The 21604-nt window shown below is 40.2% G+C and overlaps 1 protein-coding gene across 1 annotated transcript in view; it reads right to left on the bottom strand.

Annotated features, from left to right (window-relative positions):
- Window positions 1-21604, bottom strand: part of LOC126259239 (autophagy-related protein 2 homolog A) — a 471250-nt gene that overhangs the window by 352934 nt on the left and 96712 nt on the right. Inside the window, exons 7-8 of the mRNA XM_049955863.1 lie at window positions 12644-12798; window positions 1236-1389 (exon numbers count right to left, since the gene is read on the bottom strand). Coding sequence (XP_049811820.1) covers window positions 1236-1389; window positions 12644-12798 — 309 coding nt within the window. The remainder of the gene's footprint in view (window positions 1-1235; window positions 1390-12643; window positions 12799-21604) is intronic.

Genomic DNA, 21604 nt, shown 5'->3' with positions numbered 1-21604 from the left:
CGTGCTGATCAAACCTATCGGTAACAAATCTATCAATGCACCCCTGAATTGCTTCAATGTATTCCTTTCATCTTACCTGATGGCAATCCTAAATACTCAATACGTATTCCAGAAAGAGTTGCACCAGTTTTTTTATATGTTATCTGCTTTAGACTTCCCCAAAATACTCCCAATAAAAAGAAGTCAGCCATTCGCCTTCCCTACCACTCTCATTCACTGCAGTTTTACATCGATGAAGTTGTATTACCCAATTTTTGATGTGTACTGTACTCTAATCAAATGATTAGCATCTGTGTGTGTTTAAGAAAAACAAATGTGTGTATGTGTGTGTACTTGAACTCAAAAAAGTGCGCTAGCTCACAAACTACAAATTAAGTTCCCTGTCATGTTATATGTGTCTATGTACTGTACAATTTAATAGATGATCTGCATAAGACCAATTGAACTATGAAGAGATAAAGACTTCTGCAAATGGTATTTCAATGGAAATTGCTAAAATTGGTGAACAAGTAATACAAAAGGAACTAAAAAATTGACATTAATCGTAGTCATACTACATGAAAACATTCAAAATGTTGAAAAATATGATGTAAAAATAAAATATTAATAGAACGAAAGTAATCTCTACAGTGAGACTATAACTCAATAAATACTGAGAAGTTAGCCTAATGGGAGCACCATCTTGTAATGAAATTTTTTAATTGTATTTGTCTGGCTTGGGTCATACAAATAGTTTCATTGCTGGTTTTCTTGCTAACAAGTTGGATCTGGTGGTTATACCATTCGTGTAATCTGAGGCTGACACATACAATAATAGAATTTTGTTAAAAGCAGTAGGATTTCTTATTTACCATGTGATAGCAGACTTGACAACAGTGGCTGATTTTATTTCCAATCTGTTCTATTGTATCTTCCTTGAGCAGATGTTCTAAGTGATGTTCTTGCCTAATCACTGAATAACACCATTTTCTATAGCCCTTTCCTACTTCTTTTTTTTAATAGATAAAGGAACCCCAAGTGCTGACAGTTAGTGTTTCACTAAGTCATATTCATGTGTATTTATCTGCTGAATATCAGCTTCTTCTACTTTTATTTTGTTGTAATAATATTATAATTTTAAAATAATCCTGAATAACAATACTGATATGAAAACCAAAACACATTTCCCATCGCACAAATAATGAGATTTCTTATTATCAAAGTATCTGCTTAGTACATTAATTTCAAACCATAACCTTCTGGTAGGGGATGAGACAGAAGTGGATTTGCTGGCACTGCTTGTACTGCTCACAGAAGAGGAGAGAGATGTATCCATACTCCCAGCGTCTGACAGCATACTCTCAGTCATGGCTGTTCCACGCATTGGCAAGAATTCTTCATCGCTGTCATCTAAAACAGATGTGACGGAAGCTTGCATTCATAAAACATCACAACTGTGGTTCAAATTGGAATTAGAACACACATTTATGTTCTGTAGGTAGTGTTCATTCTGGCAAACTACCACAACTACTGCCTGTGGAAGATAAAATTTAATATCATATTGGTTAGGATGTCTCTTACAAGTCGCCAGTGCATTCATTAGTTCTGTTTTCATAGAACTGGCACCAGTTTCTGATCCTGTACATCAAAGAAGCAGTTTTTGTGTTATTAAATTGTGTAAGATTTGCACTTACGAGCAGCATGGCTAAATTCATCCTTCTGTGAGTTTATACTTGATTGTTTTGACTGTGTGAGACAGCATCTCATGTGCTAAAAATTTTACATAACTACAAAACATTTTCAGGACATCATATTGCCAATAGCCTTCATATGAAGCAAGAGTTTAATTTTATGGAAACTGACAATGGCTGTGCAAGCCTATCTTTGCATTTATAAAACGACATAACAATCATGTAATCAAATGCTGTATAGTGTAGTACTGTGTGTGACAAAAATCTGACAGTAGTGACTGCAAGGAAAAACCTAAGAAGTGAAAAGGAGATGATAAATTAAATGCTGAAGATATTTTGAAATAAAGCAAAACAGATTTGGTCAAAATAGCGACTTCCACAAACCAGCAGCAAGATAAAATACATAAAACTGTGACTGTGGATTTAGAGTATAAAATAAGATAAACAAAACAAAAATGTACAAGAATATAAGTCTGGCACACAAGTTGAGGCATAATACAGTATAAGCTGATCATAAGCACTATTCTCAATGCTGCTGCTCTTTTTTAATATTTTGTCTCAACATGAAGTTCAAACAATGCACTCCCTCTCAAAGAGTAAGATTTTATCCGAGCATTGCACTTTCAATACAATATTATGTAAATTGGCACTTAAATTAAAACTGAATTTCAAACATGTTAACATGACTAGATTTGAATAGCAAACTGAATTAGGGGTCACAAACTGGCACTAATGACAATACAACAGACATGTTATGTAACAAAATACTTCTCTGAGAAAAAAAATATTAATTTAATTAATGAGTTACAGTTAACAGTAACTTAACTAGATGGATACAGCACTGAACAAAATTACTATGTTTGTAATTCACCGTGTAATAAAGTCTACAGTTGAATGAAGTTCATCCCTTACGGCTTTGAACAGACCACTACTGCACTTGCCATGCTAGCATAAGAAGATAAACTATAGAACACAATAGAGGCACTACTCTTTGATTCTTAATAAAATTTCTTAATTTCTTTCTTCAATGAAAAAATAATTTAAGTAAAGAACGGGTAGATATTCATTAGCTCCATTGAGCTTATATGTAGTACTGCTGAATACAGAACAGTTTCCCTGTCCCTAGCCGGAACCCAGTACCACTTACTGCTCCTGTGTTGTCGCCTAGCTTATCCAATCCTCCCAAATGATCTGACAACCAAATTACCCATCTCCTGCTGCAGCCCCCCTTACACGATGTTTGGTCAAGAGTGCGTTCAATTTTAAATTACCCAAAACAAGTGGCCATTCTTAGCCAGGGTCACAAAGAAAAAAAGTGAAGAAAGAGTACTCAGGATTGACAAAAGGAGATTAATTTTAACCAGGGACCAAAAGTACACAAAAGCAGTTGATACTGTAGAGTGAAGAAACAAAATACTGACAGACAGTATTGAGAGTATTATCTACATTTATCAGAAGTTAATGCTATTTTTGAGTTTGTTAGTGACTATACCATCAAAAAGTTAGGAAACCAGTAATTTTTGGCACAGGTTGTTTTGTTGCCCTAACAGAAATGTCATCTTGTATACTAACTGCCTCAGTTCTTAAAGTGAATTAGGGATATTTTAGCTCAACAGATTAAAAGATAATCAGCAGGCTTAGTTTAATGTTATTCGTTTACTGCCCTGTACAACAATGCACCAGCCACAGAGCAGCCCCACCGTGAATGCTGTTCTCAAACAAGAGATGAGAAGCTGGAAATCACAAATCACTTTGATTACTGTCAAACAATTGGCAGCTGCTGCAAACAGGTATGCTGGGAGAGCTCCTGAGGGTCATGTATCAAGAGTTACCAAAGGTATCTCAAATACTATACTCTGCTATGAATCCTGCCTCCTCTGCAGGAATTACAGGATCTGTCATTACCCATCTACCTGACTGTGAGTGGCATGTCACTGATAGGTATGGGTATACAGGGTTAGGGACCAGGGAGGACTTAGGGTGTACACCTAAACAACAGGTTCAAGGTGCTGTCTTCCAGGGAAACTGAAACTGAGCTATTGGCACTCAATTTACCTGTCGGTTGGGGAACCTGCTTTATTCTGTGTAACTAGGTGGCAAATGCAAAAAGTTAGGGATCTACAATGTTGAAGATGCTATTCCAGCAGCCACTGAGGGAACAGAGTGCAATCAAGCACAGATTGTGACACACATTGGAAACAAATGATGCATATCACCTGAGCTCTGAGGTTGTACCTGGTTATTTCAGCAGCTGGTGGAGAAGGCTGAAAAGATCACCCTTACACACAGAGTTTTAACGAAGCTCACAATTTGCACCATTGCCCCCAGAACTGATCATGGCTCCCTAGTTCTGAGTCGAGTGGAAGGACTGAACCACAGACTTCAAAGGTTTTGTGACAGGCTAAGCTGTGACTCCGTGGTCTTTTGCTGTAAGTTTGGGAACTCTATGGTCCCTCTAAATGGATCAGAGGCTGCTATCCAGATGACTGACCGTGTGTGGGGTGCACACGAGAGCTTTTTGATTAGGTGACTCTCCATCCAGTCCAGATAACGACAGCCAAGTCTAAGACACAAAAGCATGTCCCTTTCCCCTTCCAATCCCCCACAGTTGTTAACTGCTGAAGCATTCACAACAAAATGCCAGAGTTTGAAGCACTCCTGAAAAAGCAGTCAAGTTCACAAAAAACTAGGTACAGAAAGTTGATTGAAACCTGAAATTTACATCAGAGAGATTTTTGTGGAAAATTTAAGCATATATTGAAAGGACAGACTCAGTATCAGCTGAGGGCATAAAATTGTGATTGAATCATTCTATCACCCACCAGTTTGCTTGTACATAAGTTCCTTGATCATGCTGTTATCATCAAAGGAGACTATTATCATCCATCAATCAATTGTGAAAATTACAGTTCTGTTAGTCAGAATGAGATTTTCACTCTACAGCGGAGTGTGCACTGATATGAAACTTCCTGGCAGATTAAAGCTGTGTGCCGGACCGAGACTCGAACTCGGGACCTCTGCCTTTCACAGGCAAGTGCTCTACCAACTGAGCTACCCAAGCACGACTCACGCCCTGTCCTCACTGCTTTACTTCTGCCAGTACCTCATCTCCTAACTTCCAAACTTTACAAAAGCTCTCCTGCGAACCTTGCAGAACTAGCACTCCTGAAAGAAAGGATATTGCGGAGACATGGCTTAGCCACAGCATGGGGGATGTTTCCAGAATGAGATTTTCACTCTGTAGTGGAGTGTGCACTGATATGAAACTTCCTGGCAGATTAAAACTGTGTGCCAGAACGAGACTCGAACTCTGGACCTATGCCTTTCCTAGGGCAAGTGCTCTACCAACTGAGCTACCCAAGCATGACTCACGCCCCGTCCTCACAGCTGCAAGGTTCGCAGGAGAGCTTCTGTAAAGTTTGGAAGGTAGGGGATGAGGTACTGGCAGAAGTAAAGCTGTGAGGACAGGGCGAGAGTCGTGCTTGGGTAGCTCAGTTGGTAGAGCACTTGCCCGCGAAAGGCAAAGGTCCCGAGTTCGAGGTTCGGTCCGGCACACAGCTTTAATCTGCCAGGATGTTTGCAGTTCTGTTAGTAATTGGCATGATAAGACAGCCTGTAAAGCATTCATAAAAACGTTCTCTGAAAACTACATAGATAGTTCAGAGCCCCATTCACATTGGAAATATATTAGATATAATGACAACAAATAGATCTGTCCTGTCTGAGAATGACCACATTGTAACTGGTGTCAGTGACCATGAGACAGTGGTGGAAAAAATGATTACTGAAATACAAACGGCAAATAAAACGTCTCAAAAATGAGATCGATAGGAAGTGCAAAATGGCTAAGCAGGGATGGCTAGAGGACAAATGTAAGGATGTCGAGTCTTATCTCACTAGGGGTAAGATAAGATACTGCGTACAGGAAAATTAAAGAGACCTTTGGAGAAAAGAGAGCCACTTGTGTGAATATCAAGAGCTCAGATGGAAACTCAGTTCTATGCAAAGAAGGGAAAGCAGAAAGGTGGAAGGAGTATATACAGGGTCTATACAAGGGTGATGTACTTGAGGACAATATTATGGAAATGGAAGAGGATGTAGATGAAGATGAAATGGGAGATACGATACTGCGTGAAGAGTTTGACAGAGCACTGAAAGACCTGAGTCGAAACAAGGCCCCGGGCGTAGACAACATTCCATTGGATCTACTGACAGCCTTGGGAGAGCCAGTCCTGACAAAACTCTACCATCTGGTGAGCAAGATGTATGAGACAGGCGAAATACCCTCAGACTTCAAGAAGAATATAATAATTCCAATCCCAAAGAAAGCAGGTGTTGACAGATGTGAAAATTACCGAACTATAAGTTTAATAAGTCACGGCTGCAAAATACTAACGTGAATTCTTTACAGACGAATGGAAAAACTGGTAGAAGCCGACCTCGGCAAAGATCAGTTTGGATTCCGCAGAAATGTTGGAACACATGAGGCAATACTGACCCTATGACTTATCTTAGAAGAAAGATTAAGGAAAGGCAAACCTACGTTTCTAGCATTTGTAGACTTAGAGAAAGCTTTTGACAATGTGGACTGGAATACTCTCTTTCAAATTCTGAAGGTGGCAGGGGTAAAATACATGGAGCAAAAGGCTATTTATAATTTGTACAGAAACCAGATGGCAGTTTTAAGAGTCGAGGGGCATGAAAAGGAAGCAGTGGTTGGGAAGGGAGTGAGACAGGGTTGTAGCCTCTCCCCGATGTTATTCAGTCTGTATATTGAGCAAGCAGTAAAGGAAACAAAAGAAAAATTCGGAGTAGGTATTAAAATCCATGGAGAAGAAATAAAAACTTTGAGGTTCGCCGATGACATTGTAATTCTGTCAGAGACAGCAAAGGACTTGAACAGAATTGGGGAGAAGAGGAGCTTGTGGCACAACTTGACAAGAAGAAGGGACCGGTTAGTAGGACATGTTCTGAGGCATCATGGGATCACAAATTTACCATTGGAAGGCAGTGTTGAGGGTAAAAATCGTAGAGGGAGACCAAGAGATGAATACACTGAGCAGATTCAGAAGAATGTAGGTTGCAGTAAGTACCAGGAGATGAAGAAGCTTGCACAAGATAGAGTAGCATGGAGAGCTGCATCAAACCAGTCTCAGGACTGAAGACCACAACAACAACAACAAAAAGATTTAAACATTTTTGGAAGGTGTCTACTAACAGCCGTCAAGTAATGTATAAAATGCAGGTTTAACCATCAGCTGGCTTTAAAAAAAAAAAATAAAAAAAAAAAATCGATCGGTTTCAGTCACAGACCATCTTCACAGATTAGGGTTAAAATGGTTTAGGCCACAACATCACACCACTTACATGTGTAAACAGAACAATATTGAAGAGAAGATCAGATCTTCTGCTCTGTTTATGTATGTTATAGTATATTTGCCTTTAAAAGTCCTGTGTTATACTGGAATCCATGGTAGGCTCTATATATGAGGTTATTTAAGTAATGAAAGATGTGAAGTTGTAGCTTAAACTGTTTTAACTCTAATCCGTGAAGGTGGTCTATGACTGAAACCTGTCGATATTTGGGTTTTAAGTAAAAAACCAGCTAATGGTCAAACATGCATTTTATATATAAAAAGACTTATATGTCCAACAAACTAGAAAAAAAGCAAACAGTGTCTCAGTGAAGAACTTGAAACTTTAAACTCAAGACAGGAGCCTATATTGGTATTACAACTCAAGTTTAAAAGAACAGCTGACCACGCACTGTATAAATATGTACCCAACAGAACAATTCGTAATAGGGGGGATCCTCCATTGTATACAGTCTCTGTAAAGAAACTTCTAAAGAAACAGATTACTGCGAAATAGGTGGAAAACAAAGCACAGGGCATTAGATACAGAGATGTTAAATGAAACATATTTGGCTGTCAACAGAGCAATCCATGAAGCCTTCAGTGCAGAAGTCACTCATGGGTAAGACAGGAAATGAAATTGATGGTAGCAAAGCAAAAGCAGGATGTTTGAGTCCATTTTCAAATATTTCTTTACAAAGGAAAACCTAGGAAAGTTGCCTCAATTTAATCCTTGTACCACTGAAAAGATGAGTGAAATAGGTGTTAGCATCAGAAGGTTGAGAAACAGCTGAAATCGTTAAAATTGAACATAGCTTCAGGTCCCAATGGAATCCCTACCATATTCTATACTGAATTTGCAGTTGAATTAGCCCCTCTGTTAACTATAATCTATCGTAGATCCCTCAAACAAAAAACAGTGCCCAGTAGTTGGTAGAAAGCACAGCTCACACCCATTTACAAGAAGGATAGTAGAAGTGACCCACAAAACTACCGTCTGATACTTCGACATCAATTTCTTGTACAATCTTAGAACATATTCTGAGTTCGAACATAATTTGGTATCCAGATGAGAATGACCTTCTCCGTGTCAATCAGTAATGATTCCAAAGACAGTAATCCTGTGAAATCCAACTCGCACTTTTCTCGCATTACATACTGAAAGCTTTGGGCCGAGGCAGTCAAGCAGATGCAGTATTTCTTTATTTCTGAAAAGTATTTGACTCTGCACCACATCTATGTTTATTACCAAAAGTATGACTGAATGGGTCTCAAGTGAAATTTGTGACTATACTGAGGACTTTTTGGCAGGGAGGACAAAGAAAGTTATCTCGGATGGAGAGTCATCAACAGATGTGGAAGTAAGTTTGGATGTGTCCAGGGAGGCATGTCAGGACCCTTGCTGTTGATGTATATTAATGACCTTGTGGGCAATATTAATAGTAACCTCAGACAGTATGCGGATGATATGACTATCTGTAGTGAAATTCTGTCTGAAGAAAGCTGCATAAATATTCAGTAAGATCTTGATAAGATTTCACAGTGGTGCAAAAATTGGCAACTTGATGTAAATGATCAGAAATGTAAAATAGTGCAGTTCACATAATGAAAAAATGTAGTATCCTATGACTAAAATATCAATGAGTCACAGCTGGAATCAATTAAATAATACAAAAACCTGGGTGTAACACTTCTTAGAGACATGAAATGAAATAACACAACACATAGGCTCAGTCGTGGGTAAAGCAAGTGGTACACTCTGGTTTATTGGTAGAATAAATACAGGGGACATGCTATCACTCTACAATGGAGTTTGCTTACAAATCACTCATGCAACCCATCCAAGAATACAGCTCAAATGTGCGGCACCCATACCAAACAGACCTAACAGGGGATGTTGAAGGTATACTGAGAAGGTCAATACAAATGGTGACAGGTTTGTCTGATCTGTGGGAGAGTGTCATAGAGATGCTGAAGAAACTATAGAGGCAAACTTTTGAAGAGAGACAAAAATTATCCTGAGAAAGCAGACCTACAAAGTTCCAAGAACCAGCTTTAAATGATAAATAACTACAACCCCACAAGGATCGCTCTCATAGTGGTCATGAGGACAAGACCAGATTAATTATAGCATGCATGAAAGCATTTAAACAATCATTCTTCCCTCGCTCCATGTGTCACTTCACAGTGTTTGCAGAGTATAGATGTAGATGTAGATGAGAGTACAGATATAATGTGAGAATAATAACTGGAGACAGGTCTAGGAAGGGGAAAGATGAACAAGTCGAACTATTGAAATTGATGATACGGCAACTCTTCAGGTTCCAAGAAAAAGAGTCCAGCCGATTAAGAGTTATATTGGTAAAATGTAAACTGCGCTAAATGCTATTAAAGTGCTACTATTTTTAGATCGTGCTTAATCTTATTTTTATATTTCTCTAAACCCTGTTCTGGTTTAGGTAATATGGAACATTCTTTCATATCTTTTGTAAGTCTTTTTACTCATGGTAGTTTAGGAAACTTGGATTATTAGTTGGCAATGAATTCTTCTGACACAAAACTAGTTCCTTACAGTTATAATATAAACTTAGTAAGACAAATAATAATGGAAAAAGAGAAGTATTGACATGTAGGTTCCAGTGCTAAGGATATTAGAACCATAAATGTCCTTGACCAAGGAAGAAGCAAAGGAGTACTGTCTTCTTCAAATGTGGAGTACTTTTAGGGTTCAGTGCTTTTGTACTGAGGGGGCAAGGCGAAGATAAACCACAAATCCATATATGGCATATGCTTTTTTGTAGTTTTTCCTACAATATGTCCCTGAGAAGGCACAAATATTTAATTTTCGAATTGCTGCTCGCATTGGCACAGAATAGCACTGTGAGATCGACTTCACTGGCTTGTGACCAGGTAATGCATCTTCCTCTGTTGTCATACAGATATGCTTTGGCATCTTTTTCCAAAATAGACCCATCTTGTCACAATAAAAAAATTGTTGCAGCAGACAATCCTCAGAATCTACAAACATCTTGAAGTTGTTGACAAAGTTCTCTGCTGCCTTCACATCGGAGCTGGCTGCCTCGCCATGCCTCACAATGCTGTGGATGTCAGTTCTTCTCTTAAACTTCTCGAGCCACCCACAGCTTCTCATAAACACTTCTTTAGCCCCTGATGATCCTGGCATCTTCTTAATGAGGTCAGCGAAAATCATTCTCACCTTCTCACAAACGATATTTTCATTAATAGTGTCACCTTGTAATTGCTTTTCATTTATCCATATAAGCAGCAACCTTTGAACATTGTCCAGAATACGAAACAGTTATTTAGATACTTCTGTCACTCCCTTTGAAGTATATATCTCCTGAATCTTGTCGTTGTCCTTGAGGGCAGTGCAAAGAGTTGATGTAGACCGATTGTATGTGCACGCTAAATCAGCAACACTCACACCACATTCAAGTTTTTCAATGATTTTACGTTTCATGTCTAGGGTCATTTTCTTTCTCTTACGGTAATCTTGCAGCTTTATCTTCGGGAATATTTCTACCACGGTTATTAAAATTTGCACACAAAAAAAAACTGTCTGATCGCAGGTTTTAGAAAAATTTGTGATCACAAGCTACACTACAATGGTAGCAAAGAGAGTGCTCAACCCAGACTGCAGTACTTACTAAAGACGTTGTACATATGGTGCTGCCAACAGTCAAAAGTGTTGAAACTGTTGAACGTTTCCCCTGCTGTGTGCGAATGGCTGGTGACATCACATTAAATTGCCATCATTCGTTATGTGAAACATCACTCATTAAGTGAGTCATTTTTTACAATATGTTTTGCTCGTTATGTGAATTGTGCATTATGGGAGGTGCTCGTTAAGTGAAGTTCCACTGTACAATAGAAAATGAATGGGTAGCTTTGAGAGATGAAATAGGGAAGGCAGCAGAGGATCACATTGGTAAAAAGAGAAGGCCTAGTAGAAATCCTTGGATAACTCAGGAGATACTGAAATTAATCGCTGAAAGGAGGAAATATAAAAATGAAGCAAATGAAACTGGTGAAAGATAATGCAGACATCTAAAAAATGAGGGCATTGGAGAAAAGAGAAGCAACTGTATGAACACCAAGAGCTCAGATGAAAAACTACATTAGAAAGTTAAAGCTGAAAAGTGGAAGGAATATACTGAGGGTCTATATAAGGTTGAGGACAATATCACAGAAAGAAGAGATCTTGGTAACCAAGAGATGGGAGATATAATACCACGAGAAGAATTTGATAGCGTAGTGAAAGACCTAAGTGGAAACTCTTGAATGTTTCATCAGAATTATTGAGATCCTTGGGAGAGCCAGCCATGACGAAATTATTCCATCTGGGGTGTAAGGTACATGAGGTAGATGAGGTACCCTAATACTTCAGGATGATTGTAATAATTCTAATGCTAGAGAGGGTAGGAACTGGAAGAGACCTGGAGATATTGGCTGAACAACCGCAGTATCATGGAAAGGATACACTGCTACTCACCAAATACGGGAAACACTGAGTTGCAGACAGGTGGAACAAAAAGACTGTTATACATTTGAACTTTCTGTCACAAGGCCTTCTCCTAAAGTAAAAAACACACATACATTCACACAAGCACAAGTCACACACATATTACCTCTCTCCCTGAGAGCCGAGGACAGACTGCATATAGCAGCTGTGCCTGACGGGGAAAGCAATCGGCAGGCGGTGGAGAGGAGGAGGAGAGTGGGAGGGGCTGAGGGTGAGGGCTAGCAGGATAGGGTTGGGGGAAAATATAGCTTGTAGGAGCATGCAGGGATGTGGTGGAGATAGGGTAGGGCTGCTGGCAGCAGTTGGGAGGTTTGAAATAGGGGTGAAGGGTGAAGGAGAGAAATACAGGAGGGGAAAAGAGATTAATGGATGCAATGGTGGAATAGGAGCCTGTGTAGTGCTGCAGTGGGAGCAGGGAAGGGGATGGGTGGGAGAAGGATAACGACTAGTGAAGGATGAGACCAGGGGGGTTATAGGAAACTAGGATATATTACAGGTGGAGTTCCCACCTGCACAACTCAGAAAAACTGGTATTGGTAGGAAGGATTCATATGGTGCAAGTTATGAAGCAGTCACTGAACTGAAGCATGTTGTTTTGGGCAACATGTTCAGTAACTTGGCCACAGTCTGTCGGTGGCCATTCATATGGACAGACCGCTTGTTCGCTGTCATTCCCAGGCACAAAGCAGCACAGTGGTTGCATCTTAGGTTGTAGATCACCTGACTGCTTTCCCTAGTAGGAATCCTGAGATTCCTGCTACATAAGAGATAGCTGTGAATTATTTGCCTAAGAAACTATATCATTATCTGAGGTAATAGCACAGAAATTAATTCTACAAATATGTCAAAAGTATATATTTGAGAGTCAAATTCCCCAATAAAACCTATGATAACCAAAATAAATGCAGTTTCAAGACACATATCCTACATCTGTGGCCAATAAACTGTTTTTATTTGCTGACCGGCTGCACACTCGACTTCAAGAATACTAGTAGCACCATCGGTGCCATTACTCTTACCAAAGACTAGCATTTCCTTTCTAAGCACTTTATATTTTCTGAGACTCTTGTGCATACCTAGTGACGCAGTGGACCATCCTTGTGTATGTTGCAACCCCTTGTCGCCAAGGGACGACTGGGGATGCAGCTGTTGTTGTAGTTCTTGCTCTACACGGTGAAAATCTGCTGGATCCATCGGTTTCTCAACACAGCGAGAACGAGGTGCAACATTGCTGAAACATTCGCAGACTTCCGTAAATGCAAGTCCACAGAAAATTCGTCAAAAGCAAACAAATGAGAAAAGAGGTAAGGAACCATAGTTTAATAATGAGAATATATTTAAGGAGATGTTACTCATTCAAATGAACAAAATGGTATATCATCCCATCATCATAAAATGCTTTTTTGTATGGCTCATTACCAAAAGAAGTACATCATAATTTTGTGAAGTTTAATAAGAGGTCCCTTCAACATTCTAAATGATTATAAAAAATTGGTGACTGAATTAAAACATGGCCGTATCTTCCTTGAAGATGATTCATGTAAAGGATGTTCTGAAACCACACAATACAATATTGAATTGAATGACTGGTGATTAAACAAGTACAAAATGGCTGTTGTTGTAACACCACCAGAGGAAAGAGTGTTTTCAGCACTAATTTGACCATTTCAGAAGGAATCCAATTGATTTTTTACGCTAATGTCTTATCACGTATCAAACATAGTTCCACCAATTCATGAAACGAAACAGAAATTAAAGCAATGACTGTGTACAGTGTCACCAGCCAGTCATCAGGAATGTTGCAGGAAATTGGTTTAAACATTTGTATTTCAAAAGCTCCAGTGAAGTGTTTCAAACACTCTCCCTAGCATAACTCCATTATTGCCAACATGCCATCCCAGCTTGCCTTTCAGGACACAAGCAGTTCAGTCCAGTGTAAGTTGCTGAATTCAACAACACACCACTTTTCTGATGTGTCTGTTAAATAGACTGGTGTACCCACAACACCGTTTTAAGCAACAGGGAATGTGGGAGGTGAGTCACGTGTGCGGTCCCTGGAGGATCTCGGAGGTTAGGGCACAGTCGCTTTGTGCTCTCAGTTTCCAGCTTTGAGGCAGAGCAAATGCTCTCTCGCACTCTAGACTTCAGTCAGAACAGAAAGCTCCCACTGTCTACCCTCGGCCCTGCTTACTAAGATCAGCCACCGGCCACATGAACGCGAACTGCCACATCTCCCATTTCCTATTCTGTCCATTTCTTTGATCAGACTCCTAGACTGGTATCTGATCTCCAACTCCAACTGAGGTGAGCACTTTCTATATTCCATCATTGAGAATATATCCTAAGTTTTCTTTAATTAGCTCTTTTATGTCACCGTCTACATTCTGACACTCCTCTTCCACTCCACGTCCTGTATAAATTAGATCAGAATACGGATATAATATACTGTTCGCATCTGCGCAATCTGTCGTGTAACTAGCAAAGTCTGCCATCTGCTGCAAGCACAGGCAGAGACGCGACACAGGTGGGCTGAGCCTCGCTGTACAGCACACGATGTACATGTGCGTGTTTTGTACACGTGTGTGTGAGCCTACCCACTTCAGCGTCACAGACTACCACCCGGTGCCAGCTGGAGTTTCCCAGCCACTGCACGCCGCTTCCCCAGCATTGCCAAGCCTAAGGGCATGCCGTATACAGTCAGCGAGGCCCACTTGCTGCCTTCGCCACACACAGGCACTGCCCAGAGACGTCACCCACTCGCACAGCCCACCGGCTGCCAGCCTGCCTTTCCTGCCGAGAGAATAGCTGGGCCCACTGGCACTGCCCACAAATGGGTAAACGTGTGGCTGGTGTCACTGCCGTGGCTGAGCAGTTCACTGCCTAGCTGCATATCCCACAGAGACCAGCACTGTGCCACCTCTCTCCGGCCAAACCGTGCCTCAGTGCCATTACAGCAGCTGTCACCAGATTCGCACTGTGCTCGGAGGATGCCACTCGCCTACAGTCCACGCTGCCCAGGTGTGCCGTGCTGCTGCCGCCCGCCCTCAAATGCGTGTCGTGCTGCCACCGCTCACCACACAGATCCCATCACACTGCACTGCAATGGGCTGCAACGATCTTCAACTGGACAGTACCCTCGAACTCTCAGACCGGGAAATTGTAGTTTAAATGGCCAGTATTCTACTACAATACAAATTCAGTAGGATTTTGATTCACTACATGAAGTGTTTTGTGACACAGTCATTAGATAGAGGCTCACTCAGATTCATTAAGAGTCTTAATTTTGTAGGCAGAACATTTAAATGCTTGGCCAGTGTAAGGAGCAGTGGGAAGGACACTATCTGTGAGGTGGCACAATGGTTAGAGCAATAGACTCGCATCTGGGAGGACGGCGGTTCAAACCTGCAAACGGCCATCCTGACTCAGGTTTTCTGTGATTTCCCTAAACTGTTTCATGCAAATGCCAGAGTGGTTCCTCCAAAAGGGCACAGCTGACTTCCTTCCTCATCCACCCCTAATCCGATGGGACAAATGACATCACTTTTTGGTCCCCTCACACAACTAAACCAGCCAACTGACCAACCAGTGAATGACAGTAGTTATACTGCACTTTTCTATGTGATGACTTCACTGTTTTAGAATTTTGAAGGTAACTTGTATTCATTGTCAGGAGCTTCAGTTTTGAGAGTGCTAAATGATTACTTAAGAAATGTTTTCTTATTAACGTTACTATTTCAAGTCACTTTTTATTAAGCCAAAGTAAAATGAAATATTGCTCCTCAAAGGAATAATCAGTAATCTAATCATGTGCCAAAGTGAGCCCTTTATTCCTATAACGCCTTGATTTTAAGCAAATGTTTGAGGCAGTTGTTTCAAAGAAGACACAGAGAATTATTCAGGGAAATATTTGAGTTTATTTGTAGTATATGAAATTACAGTTTTGGATTTTTTAGTACGGTTTTCAACTAATCTCTGGGGACTTGTGACTAACAGGGCATGTTTGGTAACCTCAGAGTATCCCAGCTGTTCGGAGCACTTTCTTACATTCTGATTTCATGTAACATTTGTTTCTGTCTTCTTTCATCTTACCTATCAACAACAGTTCCCAATGACGGGAGCAAGATTTCTGTCCCTAGGGCACCATGCACCACAGACATGAGAGCCTCAAAGATTTTACTACCCACTGTGGCTCAACATCACATCTGCAGGGCTTCTGAAACCATCGGCACACTGATCTTTAAACATGGATGGGAGTGAGTCTTTGTTTCAGTGCCATGTACAAATGCTATTATGTACCTAGTAAGTAGATTAAGAACGGAAATTACCCAACAAGGTTTAATAGCAAGATTCGGAAAATGCTGAGGAAGCAGAGGCTGCTGTTCTCTCAGTTCAAAAGAGAAAGTGCATATGACAACAAGCAAAGGTTAGTAGAGATTTGTGCGTCTGTGAAAAGACCTATGCACGAAGCATACAACCACTATTTCTATAATACCTTGGCAACAGATCTGGCACGCATACCGAGAAAATACTAGTTCTATGCAAAATTGTTAAGTGGGTCTAAGACTTCCACCCAGTCATTTGCTGACCATCTAGTAATTTGCTGACCAGTCTGATGTGGCAGTTGAAGATAGCAAAACAAAAGCCAAAGTTATAAATTTCAGTTCAAGAAATCATTCACATAGGAGAATCATACAAACATATCGTCACTGGACCATCAAACAAACTCCCGTATGGACAACATAGTAATAAGCACCCCCAGTGGAGAGAATCAACTGAAGGAGTTGAAAACAAATAAGTCACCAGGTCTGGATGAAATCCCAATTCAGCTTTTCAAAGAAATCTCTGGCGTTGCCCCCTTACTTAGCTTACATTTATTGCAAATCTCTAGTCCAGCACAAAGTCCCAAGTGAAAGGAAAAAAGTGCAAGAATGGACCCACAAAATTACAGACCAATATCCCTAACATTGGTTTGCTGCAGAATCCTTGACCACATTCTCAGTTCAAATGTAACAAATTTTCTTGAGACTGAGAAGCTGATGTCCACAAATCAGCATGGTTTTAGAAAGGATCACTTCGTGAAACTCAGTTTGCCCTTTGCTCAAATGGCATACTGAAAATTTTGGATGAAGGGCAACAGGCAGATTCCATGTTTCTAGATTTCCAGAAACCTTTTGACATGGTGCCCCACTGTAGGCTGTTAAAGAAGGTGCAAGCATATGGAATAGATTCACAGATATGTGAGTAGCTCGAAGATTTTAAAGTTATAGAACCTAGTATGACAGTTAGTGTTCATCAGAGACAAGAGTATTGTGAGGAGTGCCCCAGGGAGGTTTGATAGGACCACTATTATTCTCTCTATATATAAATCATTTGGCAGACAGGGTGGGCAGCAATCTGCGGTTGTTTGAAGTAATGCTATTGTGTATGGTAAGATGTTGAAGTTGAATGACTGTAGTAGGATACAAGATGTCTTAGACAAAATTTCTAGTTGGTGTGATGAATGGCAGCTTGCTCTAAATGTAGAAAAATGTAAGTTAAAGCAGATGAGTAAGGAAAAATAAACCTGTAATGTTCGGATACAGCATTAGTAGTCCTGCTCGAAACAGTCACATCATTTAAATATCGGGGGGCAACAATGCAAAGCAATATGAAATGGAATGAGCACGATTGCAGTAGAAAAGGCAAGTGGTCGACTTCAGTTTATTGAGAGATTTTAGAAAAGTGTTGTTCAGCAGTAAAAGAAACTGCATAAAGGATGCTAGTGTGACCCATTCTTCGTTGCTCAAGCATTTGGGATCCATACCAGGTCAGATTAAAGGAGGACATTGAAGCAATTCAGAGGTTGGCTGCTAGATTTGTTACCAGTAGGTTCGAACAACATGTAAATGTTACAGAGATGCTTCACGAACTCAAACGGTAATCCCTGGAGGGAAGGCAACGTTCTTTTCGAGGAACACTATTGAGAAAATTTAGAGAACCGGCATCTGAAGCTGACTGCAAAATGATTCTGTTGCCTCCAACATAGATTGCTCATAAGGACCACAGATAAAAGATATGAGAAATTAGGGCTCTTACAGAGGCATGTAGACAATCATTTTTCCCTTGTTCTATTTGCGAGTGGAACTGAAAAGGAAATGACTGGTAGTGGTACGGTGGTACCCTCTGCCATGCCCCGTAAGATGGACTGCATCTTATATGTTTTGATCATTCTCTCCATTTCTGCCTTTTATTTGTAAGAGGAAGATCCCTAACAAAACTACAATTCAACACACTTGTTGATAATGTACCATTTCACATGAAGAAAATGTGGTAATAAGTTAATATGATGATGATAAGCATTGACTAATGGGAGAAAAGTTACTGGGGAATATGGTGTGTACTGAGAATACGATAATTAATTAAAGTGGAGAAGTGACCTATTTCCTGCTGTTACCCCACAGAGGACAGCCAAGGTTAGTCAGGTATTAAGTAAAAGTAATGATGTAATCTGTAATTGGACAGATAAAAAATTTACTCACAAAGTGGTGGCAGGAGAACACACAAATAAAAAAGGGCATTATGTATGCAAGCTTTCAGAGCCAGTGGCTCCTTCTCCTGGCACAATGGTAGAAGGGGAAGGAAGAGGAATGTAGGAAAAGGACTGGAGAGGTTTATGAAAAGGGGTAGAGTTTGGAAAAGCCACCTAGAGCTCTGGGTTAGGAGACGGATGGGATGAGAAAGAAAGACCTCTTCCTTCCTTCTCACTCTGTCTAGCAAGTCTCCCCTGAACCCGGGCTCTGGGTGACTTTTCCCAACTCTACCCCTTTTCCTAAACTTCTCCTGTCCTTTTCCTATATCCTCTTTTCCTTCAGCCGTCTTCCTTCCCCTTCAATTCTTTTAGCAGAATAAGGAGCCACTGGCTCTGAAATCTTGCATATGTAATACCTTTTTTTATATGTGCGTTCTCCTGCTCCTGCTTGGTGAGTAAATATTTTATGCATCCAATTACATTACATAATAAAAATTTATTGTTTTCATTGTTATAATGATGTCTTCTGAAATCTGTGAGAGAGAGTGATGATAAATATGGTGAGGTGCGGAGGGTAATAATCAATAATGTGGAGATAATTGATGTCAACAATAAAGTGTGCAAGTAGTACAAGTAGTAGAAGTTGCATTTTAAATTATCTCACAGAGTGAGTATCCAAATTAAGGTATCCCTACAGAAGCAACTGCCACTGTGCATTCTAACTCTTCTCTACTTCTAGCTAGTTTCCATATTTTGTTTGCTATTGATGGAAAATTTTTAGAAGTTGTTTTTTCAGCAGTGCCCAGTCAGTAACTGATAATGTTGAGAAACCAGCTGTAAGAAGTCATGTAGGTCAGTGAACTGATTTAGCTGTCTTTTATATTGTGTATAGGTTGTAAGTGATGATAAACATTAATTATCCTGATGAGGATGAACTCTGTTATCTTTTGGGAGAATGCATCAAAATTATGAAGTAGTTCTGAAACTAAACTGCAAGTGTTCTAAGTTGTAGTTTTTCTCTGGCTACAAATTAGTATAGGTCAATAAGAATCCAAGCTTTTAGGTGTTAAAAATGGATACCCCCACTCATTAGCTGTATCTACATCAACATCTACATATATACTCAGCTAGCCACCAAGCGGTGTGTGGCAGAGGGCACAATTCGCGCCAAAGTCATATTCCCCCCTCTCTGTTCCACTCGCGGATTGTGTGAGGGAAAAACGACTACCTGAATGCCTCCGAACGAGCTCTTATCTTTGAATGGTGATCATTGCGCAGTTTGTAAGTTGGTGGTAATGATATATTCTCTACATCCTTGATGAAGATCGGCTTTCGGAATTTAGTAAGCAGGCCCTTCTGTTTAGCGCGTCGTCTATCTGCAGGAGTGTCCCACTTCAAACTTTCTATGAGATTTGTAACGCTCTCGCAATGGCTAAATGTACCAGTCGCGAATCTTGCCACTCTTCTTTGGACCTTCTCAATCTCTTGAAACAAACCCAAATGGTAAGCATCCCACACAGACGAACAATACTCCAAGATTGGACGAACTAACGTATTGTAAGCTACTTCCTTTGTTGAAGGACTTGATCATTTCAGGATTCTACCAATAAACCGCAATCTAGAGTTCGCCTTACCCGTTACTTGTGTAATCTGATCATTCCATTTGAGATCATTTCGAGTAGTCACACCCAGATACCTGACGGACGTTACCGCTTCCAAAGACTGGGCATTTATTTTGTACTTGTACATTAACGGGGATTTTTGCCTTGTTATATGCAGTAGGTTACACTTACCAATATTGAGAGATAACTGCCAATCATTACACCACGCATTTATTTTCTGCAAATCCTCACTGATTTGTTCACAACTTTCGTGTGATACTACTTTCCTGTAGACTACAGCATCATCAGCAAACAGTATAATGCCACTGTCAATAACATCAACCAGATCATTTATGTAAATCGTAAAAAGCAGTGGACCTATTACGCTGCCCTGGGGCACACCTGAAGTTACACTTGTTTCTGTTGAAGTCACCCCGTTCAGGACGACATACTGCTCCCTGTCTGTTAGAAAACTTTCTATCCAACCACATATGTCATCAGATAGGCCGTAAGCGCGCACTTTTTGTAGCAAGCAACAGTGTGGAACTGAGTCGAATGCCTTTCGAAAGTCGAGAAATATGGCATCAACCTGGAAACTGGTATCTAGAGCCTGTTGTATATCGCGCACAAAGAGGGCCAGCTGTGTTTCGCATGACCACTGTTTTCTAAAACCGTGCTGGTTTCTGCAGATGAGCTTCTCAGAGTCTAGAAAGGTCATTATGTCTGAACACGAAATATGTTCCATGATTCTACAACAAATCGATGTCAGTGAAATTGGCCGGTAATTATGTGCATCCAATTTTCTACCCTTCTTATAAATTGTTATGACCTGGGCCTTCTTCCAGTCCTGTGGAACTTTCCACTGTTCCAATGATCTCTGATAGATGATGGATACGAATGGTGCTATATTTGTAGCATAGTCAACATAAAATCTTACCCAGATACCGTCTGGGCCAGATGCCTTCCTGGCGTCTAAGGATCTTAACTGTTTTACAATGCCAGATACACTAAACACTATGTCAGCCATCCTTCCGTTTGTCCTCTACCGTAAACGATTTTTTGAAGGGTAGGTTCAGAATTTCAGCCTTCTGTTTATCATCATCAGTTACATTACCCGTACTGTCAGCAAGACAAGGTATTGAATTATTTATAGCGTTCATAGATTTTAAGTACGACCAAAATTTTTGGGATTATTTTTAGAATCTGCAGATAAAATATTGCTTTCAAATTCGTTAAGAGAATCTCTCATTGTCCTTCTGACAGCTGTATAGGTTCCTTGTCACTTTATTACTTTAAGCAGTGTATGTTATTCAGTCACATTGTAAAATATTGATGCCACTACTGCACTTCTCTTAAAAGTGATATGATGTGGATGTCCTTTCATATTCTTTTTCTATGAGGACTTTGCTTTGTCTATTTTGAAGCTTTCTTGAGAACTGAAAGAATATATTAAGTCTGCAAGGTCTTCTGCAGTGTTACATTTTAAAATTCAGCTTTGTTGAGTACTACATTTTTTTGTTAAGTTTACAACATGCAGCCCCTCTTTCTGCAGAGTCTATCTGTTTGCTTTTATTTTCAATGGGCCGTTATACGTGGAGCTTTTCTTGCTTCCTATCACGTGGCCACTTAATGTTTTTAAAACTTTTAAAGTGTTACTCTATGCACTGCAAACTGCGTCGAACTGGCAGTAAGCAACCACATGCTTGAACGTATCTGCCCAGCTGACAAGCCGGTGGGCATGCCTGCCTTCCTAATTGCCACGACAAACTATATCATCACCCACAATTACTTCTCCTTTGAGGGCATTATCTACAAACAAATCCAGGGTAGGGCAATGGGCACCCGAATGGCACCATCCTATGCCAACCTATTCATAGGCCATCTAGAGGAATCCTTCCTAAACACCTAGAATCCAAAACCCCTCACCT

The sequence above is a fragment of the Schistocerca nitens genome, chromosome 5 (genome assembly GCF_023898315.1).
Source record: "Schistocerca nitens isolate TAMUIC-IGC-003100 chromosome 5, iqSchNite1.1, whole genome shotgun sequence".
Taxonomy (NCBI): domain Eukaryota; kingdom Metazoa; phylum Arthropoda; class Insecta; order Orthoptera; family Acrididae; genus Schistocerca; species Schistocerca nitens.
The sequence above is the reverse complement of the archived record's forward strand: the minus strand, read 5'-3'. Positions and strand labels throughout refer to the sequence as shown.